Source organism: Dipodomys spectabilis, unplaced genomic scaffold, assembly GCF_019054845.1.
Source record: "Dipodomys spectabilis isolate Male_0828 unplaced genomic scaffold, ASM1905484v1 ptg000096l, whole genome shotgun sequence".
NCBI lineage: Eukaryota > Metazoa > Chordata > Mammalia > Rodentia > Heteromyidae > Dipodomys > Dipodomys spectabilis.
In genome coordinates, this window is record NW_024870773.1 from 6,864,784 (window position 1) to 6,890,801 (window position 26,018).

Consider the following 26,018-nt stretch of genomic DNA (forward strand, 5'->3'; position numbering starts at 1 on the left):
TACAAAGTAGGCAGGACCAATGGTGACTTTAGGATCCAATGAATGACACGGTGAGGAGTTTTGTGAATTTGGCTTCATGTATTGGCTTCAGATCTGGCAAAGTAGAAACCAACAGGCATAGACCAACATAGCCCTTCAAGTCTACTGTGTAATCTAGCAAAAGGATTAGAAAAGGGGGCATAACATGAAAACAAGAGAAGAGAACAATAGGTCATCATGGAGTACACTGAGGAAAGATCCACACATTGGAACTTTTAACTGAGATTATCCCATCTCAACAACAGAGAGAAATTAGACTAAAGATAAAAACAAATGAGCTGGGGGTGGTTGACTTAAGTGGTGAGTACCTGACTAGCAAGTTGTGAGGCCTAGGTCCCTAGCTCAAATCCCAGTATGACCAAAAAATAAATAAAAAGTAAAGAACACTTAGTTACTGATGACTCATATTTATAATCCTAGCTAGACAGGAGGCAGAGATCAAGAGGACCACAGTTCAAAACCAGCCAGGCATAAATAAGAGACCCCAATCTCAACCAAGAGTTGGACACTGATATATACTTGTCACTGCAGTGGAAGGCTGAGACTAGGAGGATCAAAATTCCAGGTCAGTCCAGGCATACACATAAGGCTCTAACACAAAAACATAACAGAGGCCTAAAGGGCTGGGGCGGGGGTGGGGGGGGAGAGGGGAGGTGACGGGGGGGGGGGGGGGGGGGGGGGGGGAGGGAGGTGTCAAGGGTTAAAGCACCTGCAAGGCCCTGAGTTATCTAGTACCACACACAGCAAAAGCAAAGAATAAAGCTATAAAATAACACCATCAACCAGATGATCTTATTGAAATTATTAATCATACTTCCCAACAACAGCATAATAAACATCTTTAGTATCTATAAAACATGAACAAAGGCTGGGAAGGTGGCTCAGTGGTAGCGTGCTTGCCTTGCATGCATGAGGCCCTGAGTTCAATTCCTTAGTACCATATAAGCAGAAAAGGCTGAAAGTGGTGCTATGGCTCAAATGGTAGAGCGCTAGCCTTGAGCTGAAGAGCTGAGGGACAGTACTCAGACCCAGAGTTCATGCCCCACAACTGACAAAAACAAACAAGCAAACAAAAAAAAAATTTAACAAAGAGATCAAGTCCTGGTCATTAAACAAATAACATTTTTTTAATTAAATCAGACATTGTTCTCCAACCACAATGTAGTCCAAATAGAAGTGAATAATGAAAACATACACGGAAAATCTCCAAACGAGTGGAAACTAAACAAGATACTTGCGGTGGCTCACACCTGTAATCCTAGCTACTGAGTAGGCTGAAATCTGAGGATTACAATTTGAAGCCAGCCTAGGCAGGAAAATCCAAGACACTCTTATCTCCAACTGACTAACAGAAGTGGCATGATGGCTCAAGTGGTGGACTGCTATGCTAGCCTTAAGCAAAAAAACAGGGACAGCACCCAGGCCCTGAGTTCAAGCCCTGGGACTGGCACAAAAAACAAAAGCAGATTTGAAGCCAGCCTGAGCAGACAAATCTTCAAGACTCTTATCTCCAGTTAATCAGGAAAAAGCCAGACCTAGAAGAGCATTAATATGTGCAAAGCTGATCTAGAACAGAAGGCCCTGAGTTCAAGCCAGAATTCTCTCTCTCACATACTCATACATACATACACCACATACACACATACACACACACACACACACACACACACACACACACACACACACACACACACACACACACACACACAGAGGTGTCTCTACTGCAATCAACTTAACTCAGAAGTTATTATTCCTATGCTAAAATTAAGACAAAAACTGAACCAACTGAAAATCAAGGATTTCTGAAGCCTATCTGTTTAAGAAGAAACCACTACCCCAAAATCTGGGAAGGGGCCAATCCAGACTGAAGAGATCTATTCACCTGGAACAGAAACTGCTGAAGTTATAAACTGACAGGAACACTTCAGTAATCATTTTAATGAGTTGTTGGAGGCTGAATAGGGACTAGCATGGTAATGACTAACATCTGGGAGCCATGGTCTTAAGCAAGACCCTATACTTCCATTAATTTCTGCTTCCAGAAACACCACTAAAGTTCTTTCAGTAGAGAGCTTAAAAAGAAACACCCATGACTCTGACATAGTAAAGAAAACTGAGCTAAGTGTAAAAAGCCCAAGTAGTTCACATACCAAAAAAAAAAAAAAAACCTGTTCAACTAGGGTACAAGACCTAAGGAAAGCTTATCTAAGGTAGAAAAAGGGCATTTCTCAGATTCAGGTCTTACCTGAAGGAAAGCTAGCTAAGAGACACTGCAGAAGTTCTCAAAACAGTAATAGCTAAACCCTACAAGACTAAGATTTAATCACAGGATTACAGAATGTACTACCCCCTTCTCCATCCAAATATAGACTTTATTGCCACACAAACAGGGCTTCAATATAGTCATAGTGGATCATAAAGAAAAGATCTGCAAGATGCATAATAAGTAGCTCTCAGAGAAAGTTGAGAAACAACAGACACAAAAGCATGGATACTTGAGAATTCAAAGCCTCAGGTATGTAGAACTACAGTAAACATTAAACTGTCCAATATCTAGCCAGATTAAGCTAATACCTAACAAACACTACAGCCTTTATCAGTTCCTATTGCTTGATTCAACACTTCTGGCTTTCAAAAAATTTACAAGGCATTCCAAAAGGTAAGAAAACACAGTCCAGGAGCAGATATAAGCAAAGTCAGATATAACAGAATCAAATTCAGATATAAATGAGATGTTGGGATTACCAGACAAGGAATTTGAAATGATTATCATCAATATAAGGCTAGAAAGGAACAAATGGACAACTGATCTAAAATTTATTTCCCCACAAAAGAATGAGTGTTTGCCCAGCACCAATGGCTCATGCCTATAATCCTAGCTACTCAGGAGGCTGACATCTAAGGATCACTGGGTTGAAGGGAAGCCAGCCAGGACAGGCAAGTCTGATTAACCACTCAAAAGGAACTGTGGCTCAAGTTGTAGAACTAATCTTGATCAAAAAATAAAAAATAAGGGCTGGGAAGGTGGCTCAATGGTAGAGCGCTTGCTTTGCACGTATGAGGCCCAGGTTCGATTCCTCAACACCACATAAGCAAAAAGAAAAAAGCCGGAAGTGCTGCTGTGGCTCAAGTGGTAGAGTGCTAGCCTTGAGCTGAAAAGCTGAGGGACAGCGCCCAAGCCCAGAGTTCAGGCCCCACAACCAGACCCAAAAAAATAAATAAATAAAAAATAAAAACAAAAACAATAACCTCAGGGACAGCACCTGGGGTCCTGAGTTGAAGCCCCAGGACAGGCATATACTAGATACATAGGCAGCCAGATAGATGATGAGCATTTATAACACTCTTATTAAGAATTGAAAAATGAGTGCATTTCAAACTAAAGACAAGAAAAAAAAAACATGTTATATTCTATTTAATTTATACTACACACACACACACACACACACACACACACACACACACACACACACACACACACACACACACACACACACACACACACACACACACACACACACACACACACACACACACACACACACACACACACTACTCCAGGAGCATATTCTTTGCCTCTTTCAGCTTCAGGTATACAAGTCTTATGACTTACAGCTATAAAACATTTATCTTCAAGGCTAGCATTGTCAAATATTTCTCTGCTTCATCTTTTTATCTTCTGTTTATGTGGTGCCCTCTCCTTTGCCTCTCTTAAAAGGACATTTAAACCAGAAGGACATAAAGGACATAAAACCAGAAGTGATGCTGTGGCTCAAGCGGTAGAGTGTTCACCTTGAGCTGAAGAGTGCAGGGACAGCACTCAGGCCCAGAGTTCAATCCCCAGGACCAAAAAAAAAAGGACATTTATGATTTCTTGTAAGACGCTAAATAATCTTTCCTCACCTTAAAATCCTTACTCACATTTTCAAAGTCTCCTTTTCCAAATGAGGTTTACAGGTTTCAGAGATTAGAAACTAGTATCTTTGATAGACATAAGTCTGCCTATTGCAACTATTAAAAAGAGAAAGTGGAATAAAAGAAATCGATTTAGCCAGGCACTGGTGGCTCACACCTGTAATCCTAGCTACTCAGGAGGCTGAGATCTGAGGATTGCGGTTCAAAGCCAGACTGGGCAGGAAAGACCGTGAGACTTCTATCTCCAATAAACCACTAGAAAACTGGAAGTGGCGCTGTAGCTCAAGTGGTAGAGCGCTCTCCTTGAGCTGAAGAGCTGAGGGACAGTGCCCAGGCCCAGAGTTCAAGCCCCATGACCAAAAAAAAAAAAAAAATCAGTTTAACTAATTTCAAGTTATTGTACAGCTGTGTGACAGAGAAAGGGTATATAGTATTAAAAACAGAAATATGCTCACTCTTGATTTTTCAAAAATGTGTAAAGAACAACTTATTAAAGGAAAGACAGACTTTTCAACCAATTGTACTTTGATAACTATGGTAACCATAAACAGAAAGACTGTGATTTAAGTCTCAAACTGTGTACAAAATTAAAAATAGAAACAGATCACAAATTTAAATACTGAAACTATAAACTGTTAAAGTGAAAAATTACTAAAGGAAACACTCAAGATCTTGGGCTTAAGTAATGGTTAATTTTATGGGTCAATTTGGTTGGAGCATTTGTGTTTATGACAAGGTCTCCCTAAGTGCCAGGCTAATTTCAAACCTGCTAGGTAGCCCAAGCTGTCCTTACCAATCCACAGGTCTCCACTCAGGAGTGCTGGGATTACTGGCTTTTGCCACCACATCTGGATTATCTGCCAATTTGGAGGGGCCAAAACACCCAGATAATTGATTATGTAATCCTGAATATTTCCATGAAGATGCTTTTGGAAGAGATCAACATTTTTAAAAGTGGACTTTACATACTGCAGAGGCCCTCATCCAATCAGGTGAAGATCTGAATTGAGTAAGAATGACCTTCACACTTCCTCCCCAAACAAAAGAAAATTTTACCATCAGTCTTCAAAATTTGAAGTTCTGCATCACTTTCCCGGTGCATCTAGCCTGACAGGCCACTCAAGAGATTCTAAATTTGCAAATCTCTATAATTACAAGAACCAAATGCTTAAAATAGTTTTATGGATGTATACACACATGTATGAATTTACTGGTTCTGTTTCTCTAGGAAGCCTAAAATGTCTATGCAGTGACTTTTAAAACTTAAAAGCATAATCTATAAATGAAAAATTGATAAATATAAATTCATCAAAATAAAAAAACTTGGGCTGGGAATGTGGCATAGTGGTGGAGTGCTTGCCTTGTATTCATGAAGCCCTGGGTTCAATTCCTCAGTACCACAAACACACAAAAAGCCAGAGTGACACTGTAGCTCAAGTGGTAGAGTGCTAGCCTGGAATAAAAGAAGCTCAGGGACAGTGCCCAGTCCCTGAGTTCAAGCCCCAGGACTGGCAATAAATAAACAAACAAAAAATAAAATAAAAACTTTCTCTGCATGAGACTTTAACTAAAAGGATGGAAGGACAAGCCACACAGTAGGAGAAAATATTTGCAAACCTGACAAAATGGCAAATCTCACAGATACTCATACATATGAAGATGTTTGGGGCTGGAAATGTAACTCAATGGTAAAGCATATGCTCAGCATCAACAGGGCTTGGGATTCAATCCCTCAAACAAACAAAAGAAAAAAGACGCTCCACATTGACAACCGTTAGAGAAATGTGAATCAAAATAACAATATGATACCATTACTTACATATCAGAATTGTTAAAACAAGAAAGCAAGACTGGCCAGGCACTAGTAGCTCACACCTGTAATCCTAACTACTAAGAGAAGGCTGAGACCTGAAGATCACAGTTCAAAGCCAGCCCAGACCGGAAAGTCCATGATACTATTACCTCCAATAAACCACCAGAAAACCGGAAGTGGCGCTATGGCTCAAGTGGTAGAGTACTAGCCTTGAGTTGAAGAGCTGAAGCAACACCCAAGCCCAGAGTTCAAGCCCTATGACCAACAAAAAAAAAAAGAAAGAAAGAAAAAGAAGAAAAAAGAAAAAGAACTGCAGATTGGATCAGAAAACAAGATCCATCCATTTGTTGTCTTCAAGACCCATCTCACAGCCAAAGATAAAAACAAACTCCAAATCTACATTTGTGTAAATATATGGGGTTCCAACAATGAGGACCTCATCCTTGTCTCAACATGTATTCCATTGCTAAGGGACAGGAGAAAGTAAAAAAAGGAAAAGGCTTAAAACAGCTTTTGTGAAGAATTAGGCAAACAGATGGCCAGAGAACTATATTAAGATTTCCAAATATTACTAAGGTCCAGCAGTAGTCAGAAACTCTGAACTTCAAGAGCAATGAACTTTAAATGACCATAATGAAAACACTGGCTATAAAAGTAGGATTGGCCAGGCACAGGTGACTCATGCCTATAATCATAGCTACTCAGGCAGCTAAAGTGTAAGATTGCGGTTCAAAGCCAGCCTGAGCAGAAAAATCTATGAAACTCTTTTAGCTCCAATTAGCCACCCACCTGTGGCTAAAAATGATAGAGCGCTAGCCTTGAGCAAATGTGAGCAACCATGCTCACGCCCCGAGTTCAAACCCCACAACCGATAAAACAAAAAAAGAAAAAAGCAAGATTGCTTGTGTACACAAATATAAAATATACTTTGAAGTGTGAAATTGTGGTAATGGCTAGATGAAATAGAAAATACGTCTTTCTCAATGCTCATTCATTCTATAAGGAGTTGTGTCATATTCTATATCACATATTCCCAGTGAAAGCATCAGGCAAACTCTGAGGAAAAGCCTACTAGGAACTAGAAATAACCAGTGCTACCTAATGAGTTAATCTCAAACACCACAAGTTTTTCTAGAGAACTTTTCTGTACTTTTCCCTATTTCTGTTCAAAAAGCTAACAAGGAAAGTTACAATCTACAGAAAGAACAGAACTTCCAAGACCACCATGCCAGACAACTTCACCACACAACCTTCTAATAAGCTTACTTGCATTACAAAGTTGACTTTCAGACAAAAAAATTAATCTTTAAGTTTACTTAAAAATTAAGGCTTTTCCAAATATACTTGTTTTAATTTTATTTCTTTTTTAATGATTTTTACTTTGAAAAATAAACTGTGTAGATATAATCTCAAAATAAAGTTAGATGAAGGAGGAAAACAAAGCAGGCCAAATAAAAGTTTTTTCAGGCCAGTATTTGCTGAAGCCAAGGGTATATCTACCTTAATCACTTACTACACACAAGTATATAAATGGAAGGAATGATTTACTACCTCTGTACTGTTTTGGTATTAAAAGTCAAAGAACAAATTTCAGTGAGCATAAGATAGCAGATAATAATTCCAGTAATAACTTATATATCCATCATTACCTAAAGATTTATTGGAAATAAGTCAAAACAATTAAGAGCTAGAAAAGAGTAAAACTTCTACTAGAAGACTAGGTAAACTATCAATCCTTTCTACCTCACATACCATCAAAAGAGAGAAGAAATAATGTTCTCACAAATTAGTGCTGGTCCTGCAAAGGCAGAACTACTATGAAAACCACTAAAAGACCCTTGTAAACTTCAAAAGTTATTTTACATATTTTCCAGCTATTTATTTTTTTTTTTTTTGGGGGGGTCCGGTCATGGGGCCTGAACTCTGGGCCTGGGCGCTGTCCCTCAGCTCTTCAGCTCAAGGCTAGCGCTCTACCACTTGAGCCACAGTGCCACTTCCGGCTTTTTTCTTTTTGCTTATGTGGTGCTGAGGAATCCAACCCAGGGCCTTGAGCATGCAAGGCAAGCGCTCTACCACTGAGCCACCTTCCCAGCCCCTTTTCCAGCTATTTAAATCAGAACAGAGTTCATGCATTCTGGAAATATAAAGCTAAACAAGTCATAACCCTTACTAACAATTAAAATACACATTTTTCATCAAGGTGGTATGCATGTTTCATCATTCTACTTTTATTCTTACCCTTATTTGTTCAGTTGAGCTGCTGCTAAGCTCATCTCCAGATTCAGAATCTTGATGTATTCTTTCTGAGCCTTCTCCAGCTGAATCACAAGACTGTTCCTGGGAGAAGCTAGTTTTCTCTATGTCCAAGAACTCGGGACCGGGAAAGTGTCCAAATAAGCGTGTCCTACTCTGGCTGGAAACTTTAGGAGAATGTGAGTCATTGTTAAATTTTCCATTATTATGGGTCAGGTCCAGGCTGAGGTTGAACGTCTGACTCGGATTATAACTGGGTCCAAAATTCTGATTGGCATCACGAATAAGACCTGTTCCTTGAATAGATGATGATGGTTTCCCAAAACTAGAAAGCTCAGGCAATTTGTTCACATTTTCTGTGGATCGCTGAAGATGAAGGCTCTGCATCATTTTCATAGAATTATTTGGAAGACCAATGGTGTGTTTCACAGGTGGCATCAGAGCTTTTCGGGTAACCTCCTTAACATACTGGGCTGGCACATAGAATGCTTTGGAATTCTCATCTGGTTTGACTTGCCACCAGTCATCATTGGTCTTTTTCACCAAGATGTATCGCTCCCCTTGTTTTATCACAATCTTTCTGTCCTTTGCTTCATATTCATAATCATATTCCACTTCAATATACACTTGTCCTGGAACAATCTTCCCACCTCTGTCAGCCATTTTTATTTAATAATATTCACCTCTCAAAAAGGACAGTATACCACATTATGGCTTTATGGCTTGCTGCATTAAGATAGCTATTTTATTTAAATGGAAGAGAACAAAGAAAAAACTTAATGTAATCTAAATTTGACATTACTCACAAACATTACATAACACAGGTCATTTACAGAATATTTATTTCGAATCTCAAACCCCAGGAAGTAAACATGTCAAATATCACATGTACTATCATACATTAACATTCTCTGACTCTACAATTATCTAATTTTTCAGTTATGCAATGACTCACCAAAACCAATGACTAGACCGTGAAAATGCTAAGCAACTTAACACAACACTATCAAAAACTTGAGAACTTTCCTAACTTTCATACACTACTTCAAATTTTCTCCACCTTCTCTGACAGGTTCACTAACAGTAACCAATATGAATCAGGCACTGAGCTAGGTTCACTACATGCATTACCCAAACACTTTTTGAAGTTAAAGCTGAAGCTCAATGGTCCTGCATTAATATTTTACCTTGCATTAATATTTTACTTTGTATTTGTTTTTATTTTTTTTATTTTTTATTTTTTGGGTCCAGTCATGGGGCCTGAACTCTGAGCCTGGGCGCTGTCCCTCAGCTCTTCAGCTCAAGGCTAGCATTCTACCACTTGAGCCACAGCACCACTTCTAGCTTTTTTCTTTTTGCTTATGGGGTACTGAGGAATCAAACCCAGGGCCTCATGCATGCAAGGCAAGTGCTCTATCACTGAGCCATCTTCCCAACCCCTTTGTATTTGTTTTTAGATTAGGTAAAGCATCCGTAATCCAAAATACCCAAATATGATTTTTTTTCTTCTTAATGGCACTCTGGGCCTGACACTTGTTAGAGAAGTGCTCTACAGCTGAGCCATGACTCTCTTCCTTTTTTATTGTAAGATAGGGTCATGCTTTTTGCCTAAGCCCCCTCCTAACATTGATTCTCCTGTTTTATGCTTCCCACTGTAGCTAGAATGTCAGTACATACCACCACACTCAGCTTCTTCTGTTGGGAAAGAATTTCTAAACCTCTTCTGCCTAGGGCTAGCCTCAAACTGAGCTCCCCACAATCTCAGCCTTCCAAGTAGCTAGGATTACAGATCTGATCCATCACACACAGTTCAAAATCTGCAACTTTTTGAAGACCAACATAATAATAGTACAAGGAGAAAATTCTACACCTGCCCTCAAGTGATAGATCACAGTTAAAACAAAGGTTCAATAAAATACTATGCAAAACTCCCTTCCAGCTATGGGTATCTGGTATACATAAGACACAAATAAGCCAAGCACCTGTAATCCAAGCTACTCAGGAGGTTGAGACCTGGTTTGAAGCCAGCCCAGACTGGAAAGTCTGTAAGACTCCTATCCCTAATTAACCACCAAAAAGCCACAAGCAGAGGTATATCTCAAGGGGTAGAAGGCCAGCCTTAAGCAAAAAAATCTAAGGGACAAGACAGCACATAGGCCTTGAATTCAAACCCTAGTACTGACACCAAAAAACAAAACAACAAGAACAACAGAAGAATCTCACATTTGAACTTGGATCCTACCACTAAGATATCTCATTACGGACATGCAAATATTCCAAAATTTGAAAAATACATGAAATGTAAACAATACCCCATCCCAAACATTTCAGATAAGGGATATACAACCTGTACTTGGTACAGGAGCCCTAGGGAGCTAATATACTCAACCCATTGCTCAAACACGCTAATACTTTGGCAAACTGAGATGTATCAAGATGCTGAAATCCAGGTTCCATAGCAACCTACAATTTTTCTCAGTATCCAAGTATTAAGCTATTATAGTATACCATAATAGCTAATAATATACATATAGTGTAACTGCAGAAACCATCACTCTCCTAGGTGTAATTTTCTTCTCTGTGACTAAACTCAGGTGGTAAATAAATTAATTACTGACACAATTTGGGTAACTACAATTTATTTCTACACAAAATACTGGGTAACAAGTTTAATATACAGTAATACTGTTTCAAAAAAGATGGAAGTATAAAACTTACCTTAGAATGAAGAGATGCAAATACGTGGTGTTACATTTAAACCTACAAGATAAAACATGTTTATTAACTCTAACCAAGATTCCTTAAAGAGGCTAAACACATAATCTTGTTTATAATTTTAGAAGCATAATTTTTAATAATAGCTATAAGAAACACAAGACAGTATAATATCTATTATGATTGTACAGGACCCACTCCAAACATAAACATAATCACTAAGAGCCACTGAGGCCTGCTTTACCACTGCCCTCATCTGCCTCACACTGTTCCAACGTCATTTCTGCCCCTTACTTTTTACTGTGCCAAACAAAAATGTCACTTAACACTTCTAATTATATATGAAACAACTTCGGCAAAATTTAAAAAAGTAACTTTACAGTACTAAGCGGGAAAAGACAGTGAAAACACATAACTTTTTATGAAGTTATTGGGAGTCTTAACATATTTCCTCCAAAGAATGCTCACTAGTTATGAAAAGAAAAACAGACCTTTACAATGAAAGTTCTACAATTAACAAAATCAAACTTAGCAACACCAATATTGAGACACCCTGATGACACATTCCTTCTAGTATGATTAAAAAAGACATACATAATGGCACCTGCATTGTTTTTTTATCAAAAGCATATTTACTTAAGACAATTATTAGAAAACAAACCCAATAAGTGAGACATTCTATTAGTGTATAAAACCTAACTCTTCAAGTGTTTATGTCATGAAAAAATAAAAAGAGGGAAAGATTCCTCACAATTAAAAAAGGACTACTGACACATTAACGATTAAAACTACCTGGTAGTCTAACAAATTTGCTTACCCCATGGTTTTTCCTATCATAATAAATAGAAATTGAGTACCAGTGACTCACACGGGTAATCCTAGTTACTCAGGAGACTGAGGTCTGAGGATGGAGGTTTCATGAGATCTGAGGATCGTGGAAGTCCATGAGACTCTTACCTCCAAATTAACCACTCAAAAGCCAGAAGGGAAGATGTGGCTCAACTGGTAGAACATTAGCCTTGAGCAAAAAAAGCTCAAAGACAGCACTCAGAACCTGAGATCAAGCCCCAGTACACGTACGCCTGTATACACACACACACACACACACACACACACACACACACACACACACACACACACACACACACACACCTAGCATTCCAAATGTTCAAGCTTTACTTTCACACAAGGGTATTAGTCACTCTGTTCTTTAATCCTACAAAATGTTATTACTGCAAATTTTCAAAAAATCTATGCTCATGGGGCTGGGAAGGTAGCTCAGTGGTAGAGCGCTTGCCTTGCATGCATGAGGTCCTGGGTTTGATTCCTCAGCACCACAGAAGCAAAAAGAAAAAAGCCGCAAGTGGCGCTGTTGCTCAAGTGGTAGAGCACTAGCCTTGAGCTGAAGAGCTGAGGGACAGCGCACAGGCCCAGAGTTCAGGCCCCAAGACTGGACCTCCCCCCCAAAAAAAATCTATGCTCACTTAGTCCCATCATAGTATTCCTAATATTGCACTGTAACACATTATTCATCTGTCTTTGGTGATGCTGGTATACACAAACCTACCAGGCTGACAGTAATATATGAAGTATAGCACATATAATTAAATACAGTACACAATATTTGATGATAATAACTGTTACTGGTGTGTGTTTATTATACTACACTTTTTATTGTTATTTTAGAGTGTACCTTATACTCATTTTTTAAAATGTTAGCCATAAAACAGCAAGCCAAGTTATGCAGGCAGCAAACACATATAAACTGTGTCACCAAAGCTGGGCACCAGTGGCTCATGCCTGTAATCTTACCTACTCAGGAGGCTGAGCTCTGAGGACCATGTTTCAAGGTCAGCCCAGTCAGGAAAGTCCATGAGATGCTTATTTCCAATAAACTACTCAGAAAAAGCCAGTAGTGGTGCTGTGGCTCAAGTGGTAGAGCACTAGCCTTGAGCACAAAGAGGCTCAGGGACAGTGCCCAGGTCCTGAGTGTAAGCCCCAGAACTGTTCCCCTCCCCTACAAAAAAACTGCGTTTCCTACTGCATCAAGAGATCACAAGGAATCTAGCATGATAGAGCACATCTGTAATCCCAAACCTCAGGAAATTGAGAAAGAAGAATAAAAAAAAAATTAGGCCATCCTGGACAACTTAATGAGACGCTGTCTCACAACAACAAAAAAAATAAAAGGTAACAGAATTATGACCAAATCTTTGTCAGGATCTCAGGAGGAACACTTTTAGGTACATCATAGTAAAAACACTAGATTTTAACAATAAAGAAATGATCTTCCACACAGCAAAAACAAAGGAGCTATACTAGAATGGGAAAAAAAATCAGAATCACTGTAGATCTCTCCACACAGACAATGAATTCAAGGAAAGCCTGGGAAAGTACCAGCCCTGAGAACCCATAACTGCAACCCAGATTGGTATATCCAGTGAAGCTAGCATTCATATTCAACAGAGAAACTAAAAGTTTTAATAGTAAAGAAAAACTAAATTAATTCATAAACAATAATCCAGCACTACAAAGAATAAGAGCCAAGTGCCAGTGGCTCATGCCTGAAATCCTAGCTACTCAGGAGACTGAGATCTGAGGATTGTGGTTCAAAGCCAGCCCCGGCATGAAAGTCTGTGAGACTCTTTTTTTTTTTTTTTTTTTTGGGGGGGGGGGCCGGTCCTGGGGCCTCAACTCTGGGCCTGGGCACTGTCCCTCAGCTCTTCAGCTCAAGGCTAGTGCTCTACCACTTGAGTCACAGCACCACTTCCGGGTTTTTTTCTTTTTTGCTTATGTGGTGCTGAGGACTCAAACCCAGGGCCTCAGGCATGCAAGGCAAGCGCTCTACCACTGAGCCACCTTCCCAGCCCTGTGAGACTCTTATCTCCAATAAACCACTAGAAAATCGCAAGTGGCACTATGGTTCAAGTGGTAGAGTGCTCGCCTTTAGCTGAAGAGCAAGGGGACAGTGCCCAGGCCCAGAGTTCAAGCCCCATGACAAAAAAAAAAAAAAAGACTACTAAGAGGGGAAACAATCTGAAGAAATCAATCAAGATCAGGGATCCACATCAAACAGACATCACTAGAAGACCAACTTAGTAAGCACAAGAAGAAAGGAAAGAAGAAAAACTTAGGAAAGCAGGAAAATGACAGGAAATACAAGACACCTCTCTCTAATAATCATAAATATTACTGGACTCAATTCATCAATCAAAAGAAAAAGAACTAGCTGGGCACTAGTGGCTCAGGACTATAATCCTAGCTACTCAGGAGGCTGAGATCTGAGGATCATGGTTCAAAGCCAGCCCAGACAGGAAAGTCCATGATACTCTTTTTTTTTTTTTTTTGTCGGCCGTGGGGCTTGAACTCTGGGCCTGGGCGCTGTCCCTCAGCTCTTCAGCTCAAGGCGAGCGCTCTACCACTTGAGCTACAGCGCCACTTCCGGTTTTCTGGTGGTTTATTGGAGATAGGAGTCTCACGGTCTCTCCTGCCCGGGCTGGCTTTGCACCGCGATCCTCAGATCTCAGCCTCCTGAGTAGCTAGGATTACAGGCTTGAGCCACCAGCACCCGGCGTCCATGATACTCTTATCTCTAATAAACCACAAGAAGACTGGAAATGGCGCTGTAGTTCAAGTGGTAGAGCGCTCGCCTTTAGCTGAAGAGCTCAGGGACAGTGCCCAGGCCCAGAGTTCAAGCCCCATGACCGACAAAAAAAAAAAAGAAAGAAAGAAAAAGAATAAAAAAGATAAAGAACTGCAGACTGGATCAGAGAACAAGATCCATCTATTTGTTGTCTTCAAGAGACCCATCTCACAGCCAAAGATAAAAACAAACTCCAAAAGCCGGGCGCTGGTGGCTCACGCCTGTAATCCTAGCTACTCAGGAGGCTGAGATCTGAGGATCGAGGTTCAAAGCCAGCCCGGGCAGGAGAGACTGTGAGACTCCTATCTCCAATAAACCACCAGAAAACTGGAAGTGGCGCTGTAGCTCAAGTGGTAGAGCGCTCGCCTTGAGCTGAAGAGCTGAGGGACAGCGCCCAGGCCCAGAGTTCAAGCCCCACGACCGCCAAAAAAAACAAACTCCAAATCTACATTTGTGTAAATATATGGGGTTCCAACAATGAGGACCTCATCCATGTCTCATAATATATCCCACTAAGGGACATATGACTGTGTTTATCCTTGGCTGACTTGGAGCTCTTGTTTTTCCAGGGAAGTAATAACTTTAACTTAGATATATCTTCAAGGTACGAAGGGTCAGTAAGTTAACATGCCGCTAAACTAAGGTTAGTGTAGCTTAAATATATCAGATATTAAATATAGATTTAAATATATCAAATGTTTCATTTTGTGCTAGTAAGAAAGGGAGAACAATGGATTAAAAGGCCAGTTCCTGTTCTATCTCTGTCACTGTCAGGTTTTATGATCACACCTCCTGGAATGACTACAGAAATAGATATGAAGGAGAAATCAGGGAGAAAAATAAGGATTAGATGGCACAAGAAGAAAATCAGTCTCACTAGTTCAATATAAGGTATATGATCTACAGTTTTAGTTAAAACCAACTAAAGGGGGACTGAGAATGTAGCTTAGCGGTATAGTGATTGCCTAGCATGCATGAAGTCCTGGGTTCAATTGCTCAGTACCACATAAACAGAAAAAGCCAGAAATGGCACTGTAGCTCAAGTGGTAGAGTGCTAGCCTTGAAAAAAGAGCTCAGAGACAGTGCTCAAGCCCTGAGTTTGAGCCCCAAGACTGGCAAAAACAAACAAAAAATGAAAGTAGATGAAGTAGTCAAAAGATATAATCTATATAGAAAGGGAGTCAAAAGATACAATCTATATAGAAAGGTAGTTAGATACCCAGGCAGAAGAAATGAGCAAAAGTAGATATAGTAAGAAAACAGAATAGGAGCTGAGGTTAATTAATAGTCATCCCTGGATTGAGGGGTAGGGAATAAAACTGTAAACCACCTTAAAGAAACTATTAAAGGGGCTGGGGATGTGGCCTAGAGGTAGAGTGCTTGTCTAGCATGCATGAAGCCCTGAGTTCCATTCCTCAGTACCACATAAACACAAAAAGCCAGAAGTTGTGCTGTAGCTCAAGTGGTAGAGTGCTATTTTGAGCAAATAAAGCTCAGGGACAGTGCCCAGGCCCTGAGTTCAAGCCCCAGGACTGGCAAAAAAGAAACTATTAAAAACATAATGACAACTTGCATTATAAAGGTTAAAATGTGTTGGTGACTTTAAGTATCACTATCCCACAACACTGTGAAATTTATGTAATCCCTAATCTCATTAAAAATTATTTTAAAAATTAAAAAAATACACCTCTAGAAAGATACACAGCAGCAATTATGTATTACAATCCAAGGTCAAAGAGTCCCCAAAAAAAGTCTTTATTAGACTTTACTAAAAAAGAATTAAAATAATTGGGCTCCGTAGCTACTCCTGTAATACCAGCTGCATGAGAAGTTTAAGCAGAAGGATGGCAATCTAAGGCCAGCTCCAACAAAACTTTTGAGACCCTACTAGAAAAATTAAAGCAAAGGGACATGAGGAATGGCTCAAGTGGTAAAGTGCCTGCCTAGCAAGCACAAAGCCCAGAGTTCACACACTAATACTACCAAAAAACACATACGCGCGCGCGCGCGCACACACACACACACACACAAATTAAAATAATTATAATGTAGCACTAAAAAACTAGATTCAAGTGGAAATTATCAGTAAATGTGTAATTTACAACTTCTGGGTACCCAAATCACCAGGCAATAAAAGTTTTGCATATCCAATGCCCAGTGCACATCCCCTGTTATTTTAGGGGTTTAAAAAATACCCACATAAGCTTTTCCTGCTTTTGATTAGTCTACTTCCTCCCCATTCCAATCATTTCTTCCTCACATTCCAACAAGAACACAGACATACAAACTCACACACAGAAGTGCTTACACCTTTCACTTCTTCCCCAAGTCAGACTCAGAACTGTCCCACTACTTTTTATGATCGAATACACTGCTCTTTCCATCTGCCATTTAAAAAAAAAATCTTTCCCAGGCTGGGAAGGCAGCTCAGTGGTAGTGTGCTTGCCTTGCATGCATGAAGTCCTGGGTTTGATTCCTCAGTACCACATAAGCAGAATAAGCCAGAAGTGGCACTGTGGCCCAAGTGGTACAGCACTAGCCTTGAGTTGAAGAGCTGAGGGACAGCCCCTAGCCCCAAAGTTCAGGCCCCACAACTGACAAATTAAATAAATAAAAATTTTTTTTAAAAATCTTTCCCATTTAAACAACCAAGAAGCCTACCACAAATACAGCAAACATTGGCAAATGTTATCTTCCTCCCCCAAGACATCTGTTTTTAAAAGCCCTGTTTTACTAGGTACATCAAAAAAAAAAAGGAAACATGTACACCAAATCTTGAGATAAATATAGTAAATATAACCGCAATACCACAATGAGTAAGTTTACAATTGAAGGCCAACCTCAATGTGTATAATCTATTCAGCAATAAGATATTATTTTTAAACATAAATATTAAGCAGCTTAAGCGTTTACTCTTGACATTAACTCCATCAAGTACTCTTTCAAACTTTAATAATGAAGGGCTGGGGTTATGGCTCAGTGGGAGATCTTTTCTCTAGCATATGCAGGACCTGAGTTCAATTCCAGCACCATAAAAACAAAAAATATTTAAAAATAAATGAAAGAATAATTCTTGAACAGGTTGCTGTTAAACTTAAATGAGCAACAAAAAAAAAAAAAAGAATAACTCTAACAAGTTGTAACAGAAAAAATTATTCAAGCAAGTAATTTCCTAAATTGTACACTTTACAAGAAAACATAGGACACTATTATACTCTTAAAACATGTTTTTCTTAATGATTTGTTTTCTTAGGATAAATACACAATATAAAATATTTATAAAATATAAAGTATTCCACATCTGAATTTAAATAGGCTGTCTACAGAAGGGGTGGAAAATATACGTAGGAAAAAAAATAAAATAAACCAGGCTGGCCATAAAGAAATAGCAAAAATAGATTACAGGAACTGAGTAGCTGGAAAGTAACAGACAATACAATCAAGTGAAAATCCACAAAGGAAATACAAAATCAAGATTTAAAGCTGAAACAAAAAAGAATCAACAAAAGAAGCACTTGGGAAAGTTTAAAAAAAAAAAAGAATTTTTTGTTGGCCCAGCCTAGCTTCAAACCACAATATTCTAGATCTTAGTTTCCTGAGTAGTTAGGGTTATAAGCATGAGCCACTGGCTTAATTGTAGCTAGCTACTGGCTACAGTTACTCTTTAGAAGTTAAAACACACAATTTCCTTCATGATGCTGGGGATCAAATCCATGACTCTTATCTCCAATTAACCACACACACACACACACACAAAAAGAGTAACTGAGTAAATGTAAAATACAATTTAAAATACTAACCTACCTACTCAAAACACACAGAAGTGCAAAAGAAATGTTACAATCAAGCATATAAACGTTTCCTAAGGAACTGAGAAGTATTTGGTGTGCTGGTGGCTTATGCCTATAATCCTAGCTACTCAGGAGGCTGAGAACTGGGGATCATGGTTCAAAGCCAGTCTTGGCAGGAAAGGCCCTGAAACTCTAGCTCCAATTAACCACCAGAAAAAGCTGAAGTGGCCTTGTGGCTCAAGTGGTAGAGTGCTAGCCTTGAACAAAAAGGAGCTCAGGGACAGTACCCAGGCCCAGAGTTCAAGCCAGAGAGAGAGAGAGAGGGAGGGAGGGAGGGAGGGAGGAAGGAAGGGAGGAAGGAAGGAAGGAAGGAAGGAAGGAAGGAAGGAAGGAAGGAAGGAAGGAAGGAAGGAAGGGGGAGAGGGAGGGGAGGGGAGGGGAGGGGAGGGGAGGGGAGGGGAGGGGAGGGGAGGGGAGGGGAGGGGAGGGGAGGGAGAGAAATAACACTTAAATAGACACACAAATCCTATAGAGCTGTCTTCTACTAGAAAAAGAAAATACTCCGTAATTCATAATTTTATTCAAATGTTAATTTTAACCAAAAAAAATCATGTGTTAAAATCAAAACAAGATTATAACTGCATACCAACTATATTATTTCTCTCTCTCACACACACACACACAAAAACACAGAGACACAGACACAGACACACACACAGACACACACACACACACACAAAGTGCTGACAAGGGTACCAGTGGTGGCAAGTGAGGTAAATATAATTGTTAACTATATTAATCACAAGAATATTGGAAACAGCAATATTACTCTGTATGATATTATAAAGATGAATATGTGATGCTATACATTTGCTCAAACTCATGGAATATAAAATATGAACTCTAATGTAAATTAATAGATTTGGATGTTAACAATATGTAACACAGACTCACTTTTTTAAAAAAGTACCACTACATTAGGGGATATTGATCATGAAGAAAACAATACATATGTGAGGGCAAGAACTAAGTAATGTCTGTATTTTGCTCTCAATTTTGTTCTGAACCTGAAACAACAACAAAATAGTCTTTTAAAGCAACAACAACAAAGTACTCTTTTAAAGTATCAAACCACAGCCAGATATAGTAGACACCTGTAATAGCAGAATTTGGAGAACTGAGGCAAAAGTATCACAAGTTCAAAACCAGCCTGGGGTACATAATAATTCTGAGGCCATGGTAGGCCTCCTGTCTCAAAATACAAATCAAGGAAGTGGCGCTATAGCTCAAGTGGTAGAGTGCTCGCTTTGAGCTGAAGAGCTGAGGGACAGTGCCCAGGCCCCAGACTTCAAGCCCCATGACCAACCAAAAAAAAAAAAAAATCAAAATACAAATCAAATCATTACTCAGCTAAAGGAAATCTACAAAACACACACACACACACACACACACACACACACACACACACACACACACTTAAAAGTTATATTATCCATGGTAAAAGACTAAAAAAAAACTGAATTCTTCTCACCTAAGATCAGAGAGAAGGAAAGGGGTTAACCCTCTTTCCAATTCTTTTTACAAGGGTTCTAGCCAGTATAAGACAGAAAAAAAAAAGTGAAGGCAAATAAAGAATAGAAAATAAGTAAAATGTTTTCATTGGCAGATACATTATCCCATATGTAGAAAATCTTAAGAAAAGGGCTAGTAGGGACTGGGAAGGTGGCTCAATGGTAGAGCGCTTGCCTTGCATGCATGAGGCCCTGGGTTCCATTCCTCAGCACCACATAAGCAGAAAAAAAAAAGGCGGAAGTGGTGCTGTGGCTCAAGTGGTAGACCACTAGCCTTGAGCTGAAGAGCTGTGGGACAGCGCCCAGGCCCAGAGTTCAGGCCCCATGACCAGACCCCAAAAATTTTTAAAAATTAAGATCATATTATATACATGATACGTGCTTAAAATCAAATTTTATATAGTAGGCACAAGAAAACAGAAATCAAAATTTTAAAATTTCAAAGAAAACCATATTAAATACAAAGACAAAAGGTATGCAAGACCTACATACTGAGAAATGCAAAAAACTACTGAAAGTCATTTTAAAAGACTTAAAGTGGGTGCTGGGAAGTGGCTTAGTAGAATGCTAGTATGCATGAAGCCCCAGGTTCCATTCCTCGGCATCACATAAACAGAAAAGGTCAGAAGTGGTGCTGTGGCTCAAGTAGTAGAGTGCTAGCCTTGAGCAAATGAAGCTCAGGGACAGTGCCCAGGCCCTGGGTTCAAACCCCAGGACTGGTAAACATAAATAAATAAATAATAAAGAGTTAGAATGGGGTGAATTAAACACCTCTGTACAACTATTTAAAGATAAAAACAAAAAACATAAAAACCAACCTAAAAGAAAACAGCTATATGTGGTGGACATGTCTGTAATACTAGTACTTGGGAGATTGAAATAGGACAATTTTTATTTGAGGCCATAAGCAATGTGAGAATGTCTTTGGGAGTGTAAGGGAGGCAGAAATGGACAAGGAGTATACAAATGCAGCAATGGTACTCACTAGACACTATGAATGAACTACAGAACTTGTAGGTGCAGATGGAAGGGAAAAACTGGGTGTGAGGGAAGGGGTACCATTGGCAAAAAAAAATACACTTTTACCTGACTTGTGCAACTGTAATCTCTCTGCACATCACCTTTATAAAAACAATTTAAATTTTTTTTAAAGAGATCTCAACTCAAAAAATAAAAATAGGAGAAAGAGAGGAAGGGAGAGTGATAGAATGGGTGAGACTGATTGGAATATACTACAAAAACATCTGGAAATGTCACAATGAAATCACTCCATGTATAACAAATGTATGCAAATTTCAAAAGAATATAGTTTTACTGTGATTATGAATTAAAAAAAAAAAAAGTCTGAGTAAGATGTCAATTCTTCCATCCTTTTTTTTTGTTTGTTTTGTTTTTGTCAGTTGTGGGGCCTGAACTCTGGGCCTGAGCGCTGTTCCTCAGCTCTTCAGCTCAAGGGTAGCACTCTACCACTTGAGCCATAGCACCACTTCCGGTTTTCTAGTAGTTTATTGGAGATAAGAGTCTCATGGACTTTCCAGCCCCAGCTGGCTTTGAACCGCTATCCTCAGATCTTAGTCTCCAGAGTAGCTAGGATTACAGGCGTGAGCCACCGGTGCCCAGCTCTTCCACCCATTTATAAATTCGCTGAAATCCAAACCAACATTCCAGAAGGTTTTGAGGCAGTGTTTTGTTCTTTTTTTTTTCTTTTTTCTTTTGGCATATGGAGATCCAACTAGAGGCCTTGTGAATGCTAGGCAAATACTCTATCACTGAAGCTACACCTTCAGCCCCAGAAGACTTTATTTTAAAAAATAAAAAAGAGAAGAAAAGGAAGAAACAAGAGGACTCTAAAAATCTAAAAAAGAACCTAGAATAACAAACGATTGTTACGGAATCCTATCCTAGCCTGTAATCCAAGAACTCCAGAGGCGGGGGGGGGGGGGGGGGGGGGGGGGGGGGGGGGGGGGGGGTGGTAGAGGGGCGGGGGCGGGGGCTGGGGCAGGGACAGGAAGGTTACAAATTCAAGGTTAGCCTGTGCAAAATAGCAAAAACAAATCCAAACCCTACACCCACAAAAAGTAACAAAGTTGGAAAGTGACTTGATGGCAAGAATATAAGGCTACAGTAATTAAAGTAATGTAGAAGTGATACAAATATACACAAAAATAAAACACAACAGGGAATACAGGAATAGGTCCATGTGTTCAATTAATTTTCAACAAAGGTGATAAAGCAGTTCAACTGGGCAACAATAAACTTTTCAAACTGTGAACAACTTGGCAGACATATGTGGGAGGGAGAGAAGACTTCATTCATTACCACAAATCATATACAACAGATTATTCAAAACTGATAGTACACTTAAATAGAAGACCTAAAAACTGTAGCTTCTAGAGACATGTGGAAAATATTAGTGGTTCTTAGATTAGCAGACATGTCTTTTCTTCCCCTTCCCATTCTATTTGTTTATATTTGTTACAAAGTTTCACTGTCTCCAGTCCAGGCTGGACTGGACCCTGTGTCCTCCCACTTCCACTTCCATATACTGAGATTACAGAAATGTACCTTCATACAACTTTGACAAAAGTTTCTTGCAAAAACAAAAAGCATTTGGGAGACCAGATGCTGGTGGCTCACGCCTGTAATTCTGGCTACTCAAGAGGATCACGGTTCAAAGCCAGCAAGGGCAGGAAAGTCTGTGACACTCTGATCTCCAATTAACCAACAGAAAACCGGAAGTGGTGCCGTGGCTCAAGTGGTAGAGCCTTCACCTTGAGCTGAATTGCTGAGGGACAGTTCCCAGGCCCAAAGTTCAAGCCCCACGACTGAGGGGGTGGGGAGGGGGAGGGGAAGCATGTAGGGTAAAAAAGGATTTCATCAAAATTAAAATGTTTTCTTCACAGAATTCTTCCTGGTCTCCCTCAATATGTGACAACGTGTTTAGCGCTGGGACAGCAGCGATCATGATCATAGAAAGGCAGGAGTAAGGAAGATGCCAACTGCTCTCAAACTAGCCAAGTCCACTTTGTCTCATTTAAAATAGCATATTTAAACTGGGAGAAAGCAAGTGAAGGGTGAAAAAGAAATGTACTCTTTACTTGACTTATGTAACTGTAACCCCTCTGCACATCACTTTTATAGTAACAATAAAAAATATAAAAAGGAAATGTCCCTGTGGCTCAGTGGTAGGGCACTAGCCTTGAGCAAAAGAGCCCAGGGAGAACACCCAGGCCTTGAATTCAAACCCCACAACCAACAAAGGAAAAAAAATTTAATAGAAGGGCAAAATAAGTGAGCAAATAAAATATTTAAATTAATCCTTTATTTCTAATTTGGCTCATTACCAAGCCTTTATTTGAGCCAGACCTCCATAGCATAAGGGTGCTATAACCACCTCATGGACTTGAAAAAGTTGCTCTCTTAGCCAGAATTTACAGGTACGGAAAATAAAAGGTTCTTCTTTCTAGGCTGAATACATCAATTGTGTTTGTATTCTACCAACTTTAGAGGTCATAATCCCCCAACATCAAATGCTTCCATCAGGAAACAATTGGCTCCACTGTGCTGGAGGCAGAGACCTCTGGTTGGCCACTAAAAAGACACCATTAAGAAACTGAACAGTATTACTGCAGATTTGGAGAATATGCTTGCAAAAATGTATTTTTTAAACTCTTATCTAGAATATATAAAGAACTTGTCACAAGTTAACAAGAAGACAAACAGCCTAATAAAAAGCAAAAGATTTAAAGAGACTTTTCCAAAGAATTTTTACCAATGGTAAATAAAACTCATGAAAGGACCAGAAGTAGAGATTTGGCTCAACTGGATAGTACATCAGCCTTGAGCAGAAAAGAAAAGACAATACAAGGCAAGAAAAGACAAGACCAACTTTAATCAGAAAAATAAAAAGAAGAAATACCACCACATCTACTGGAATATCAATCATACTATGGTTTCTGGAAATTATAAACTGATCAGTAGTCATATGGCTGATGGGGTGTAAGAGTACAACCCACTTGAGAATAATGTAGGCAAGTGTCTAAAAGTTAAAATATACCTCTATGGTGTGACCCAAGAATCCTATTCTTAGGTGCTTATGCAACAAAATTATCCTTTCACACAAGGACAGCAGGTTTATTTGTAACAACTAGAAACAACTCAAATGTCAATGAACAGACAAATGGACAAAACAATTGTTATATACACAGATAGTGCCTAACAATGAAAAGAAATGACCTACTAAAACACAAAAGGAGTTAAATCGCAAAATAATTTTGCTGAGATAAAACTCAAGAAAGCACCTAAGACGTATAAACCTATAAAAACTGCAAACTATGTTATCAGGACAGCAAGCAGATCACTAATTGCCAGAGATCAAGGGAAACAAACTACAAAAGAATTCAAGGAAATTTGGGGAGAGTGATGGATATGGGCATTATCTTGATAATGGACATGCTTTTTGTATTAGTTTTCCATTAGTCAACTAAATACCTGAAGCTGAATACTTCATAAAGAGGTTTATTTAGCTCACAATTATAAACCATCTGCTAAACTCTGGTGAGGACTTCATAGTAAATTGCTTCACAAAGGCAGGAACAAGAACGAGATGAAGAGATCACATGGCAAAATTGGAAGCTAAAGCCTAATGGGAGGCAGCAGGCTTGCTCAACTCTCTTGCCAAAACCACCCCGGACCTATGGTCCTTCCACAGGACCTAATTACTTCCTACTTAGTACCACCTCTTAAAAGGCTCCATATCACCTTAAAACTACCACAGTGGAGACCGAACTCCAATGTATAAACCCTTCTGGACACACTCAAATCCCATATTCAAACTACAGTATGTTCACAAGAATATACATATGTCCATACTCACCAAGCTGTACTCTTAAATATGTAGAGCTCGTTTTGCAGCAACATACCTCTACATACTATTAAACAAAACTCTTAATGCAAATTAAAACCAACAGTATCATTACCAATTTACCAAAATGATTTTAAGAAATACAAAAAAAAGTATTTTTAATGTGAAGAATACTAGCAAAGTGAATTCACATTCATTGAAGGTAGAATGTAAAAACAGTATTTCCATTCTGGAAAAAAAAATCTGGCAGATTCTAGGTAGAGAGACACTTATTATACAATATACCAATCTCCTTTCTAGGTATTTATCCAAGAGATGTAGAAATGAAAGCCCACACAAAGGCCTTACATGACCATTTATAATAGCCACAAATTGTAAACGACTCAGGCATATGAACTCATGAATGCCTATGGTATATTCCTTTGTAAAACATCAAAAACAAATTCCAAAAGAGTCTTGTAAACAAAAAGAGAAAATGTGAGCAAAGTACTTAGTTAAGGGGCTAGGAAGGTGGCTCAGTGGTAGAGCGCTTGCCTTGCATGCCTGAGGTCCTGGGTTCGATTCCTCAGCACCACATAAGCAAAAAAAAAAAAAAGCCAGAAGTGGCGCTGTGGCTCAAGTGGTAGAGCGCTAGCCTTGAGCTGAAGAGCTGAGGGACAGCGCCCGGGCCCAGAATTCAGGTCCCACGACTGGACCAAAAAAAAAAAAAAGAAGTATTTAGTTAAAGCATGATAGTATTAAGATGATCGTTGCTTATTCAAGTAAAAGTTGTTAGTAGAAAAATGCCAATCACAGGGTATTGCAGCCTTCCCTGTCTGACTCATTTCACTAAGAATAATACTGATGCCTAGCGCTAGTGGATCACGCCTGAAATCCTGGCTACTCAGGAGGCTGAGATCTGAGGATTGCAGTTCAAAGGCAGTAAAGTCCATAGAACTCTTTTTTTTTTTTTTTTGTCAATAGTGGGGGCTGTACTCTGGGCCTGGGCGCTGTCCCTCAGCTCTTCAGCTCAAGGCTAGTGCCTTACCACTTGAACCACAGCGCCACTTCTGGCTTTTTTCTGCTTATGTGGTGCTGAGGAATTGAACCCAGGAACTCATGCATGTGAGGCAAGCACTCTACCACTGAGCCAACTTCCCAACCCCATAGAACTCTTATCTCCAATAAACCACCAGAAAACCGAAGTGGCGCTGTGGTACAAGTGGTGGAGCCCTCCCCTTGAGCTGAAAAGTGCAGGGACAACACCCAGGCCCAGAGTTCAAGCCCTACAACAACAAAAAGAATAATACTGCTGAGGTGCACCCTTCTGTATCTGTTATTCATTTCTTTCTTATTATTGAGTATCCATATATGTTAGTATATGGATAATGGATCTAAATAAAACAATTTTTTTAAAAACTATTTTCAGCCAAAT

General features: G+C 39.4%; 1 protein-coding gene across 8 annotated transcripts in view; it reads right to left on the reverse strand.

The window, feature by feature from the left end:
- Nucleotides 1-26,018, reverse strand: part of Arhgap12 (Rho GTPase activating protein 12) — a 98,684-nt gene that overhangs the window by 67,957 nt on the left and 4,709 nt on the right. For 7 of the 8 annotated variants that reach the window (XM_042685938.1, XM_042685943.1, XM_042685942.1 and 4 more), the window contains exons 2-3: nt 10,739-10,780; nt 8,006-8,760 (exon numbers count right to left, since the gene is read on the reverse strand). In XM_042685938.1, coding sequence (XP_042541872.1) covers nt 8,006-8,683 — 678 coding nt within the window. In that variant the 5' untranslated portion in view covers nt 8,684-8,760; nt 10,739-10,780. Of the gene's footprint in view, nt 1-8,005; nt 8,761-10,738; nt 10,781-26,018 lie in introns of those variants that run through there. The other variant, XM_042685944.1, reaches the window with a different exon arrangement.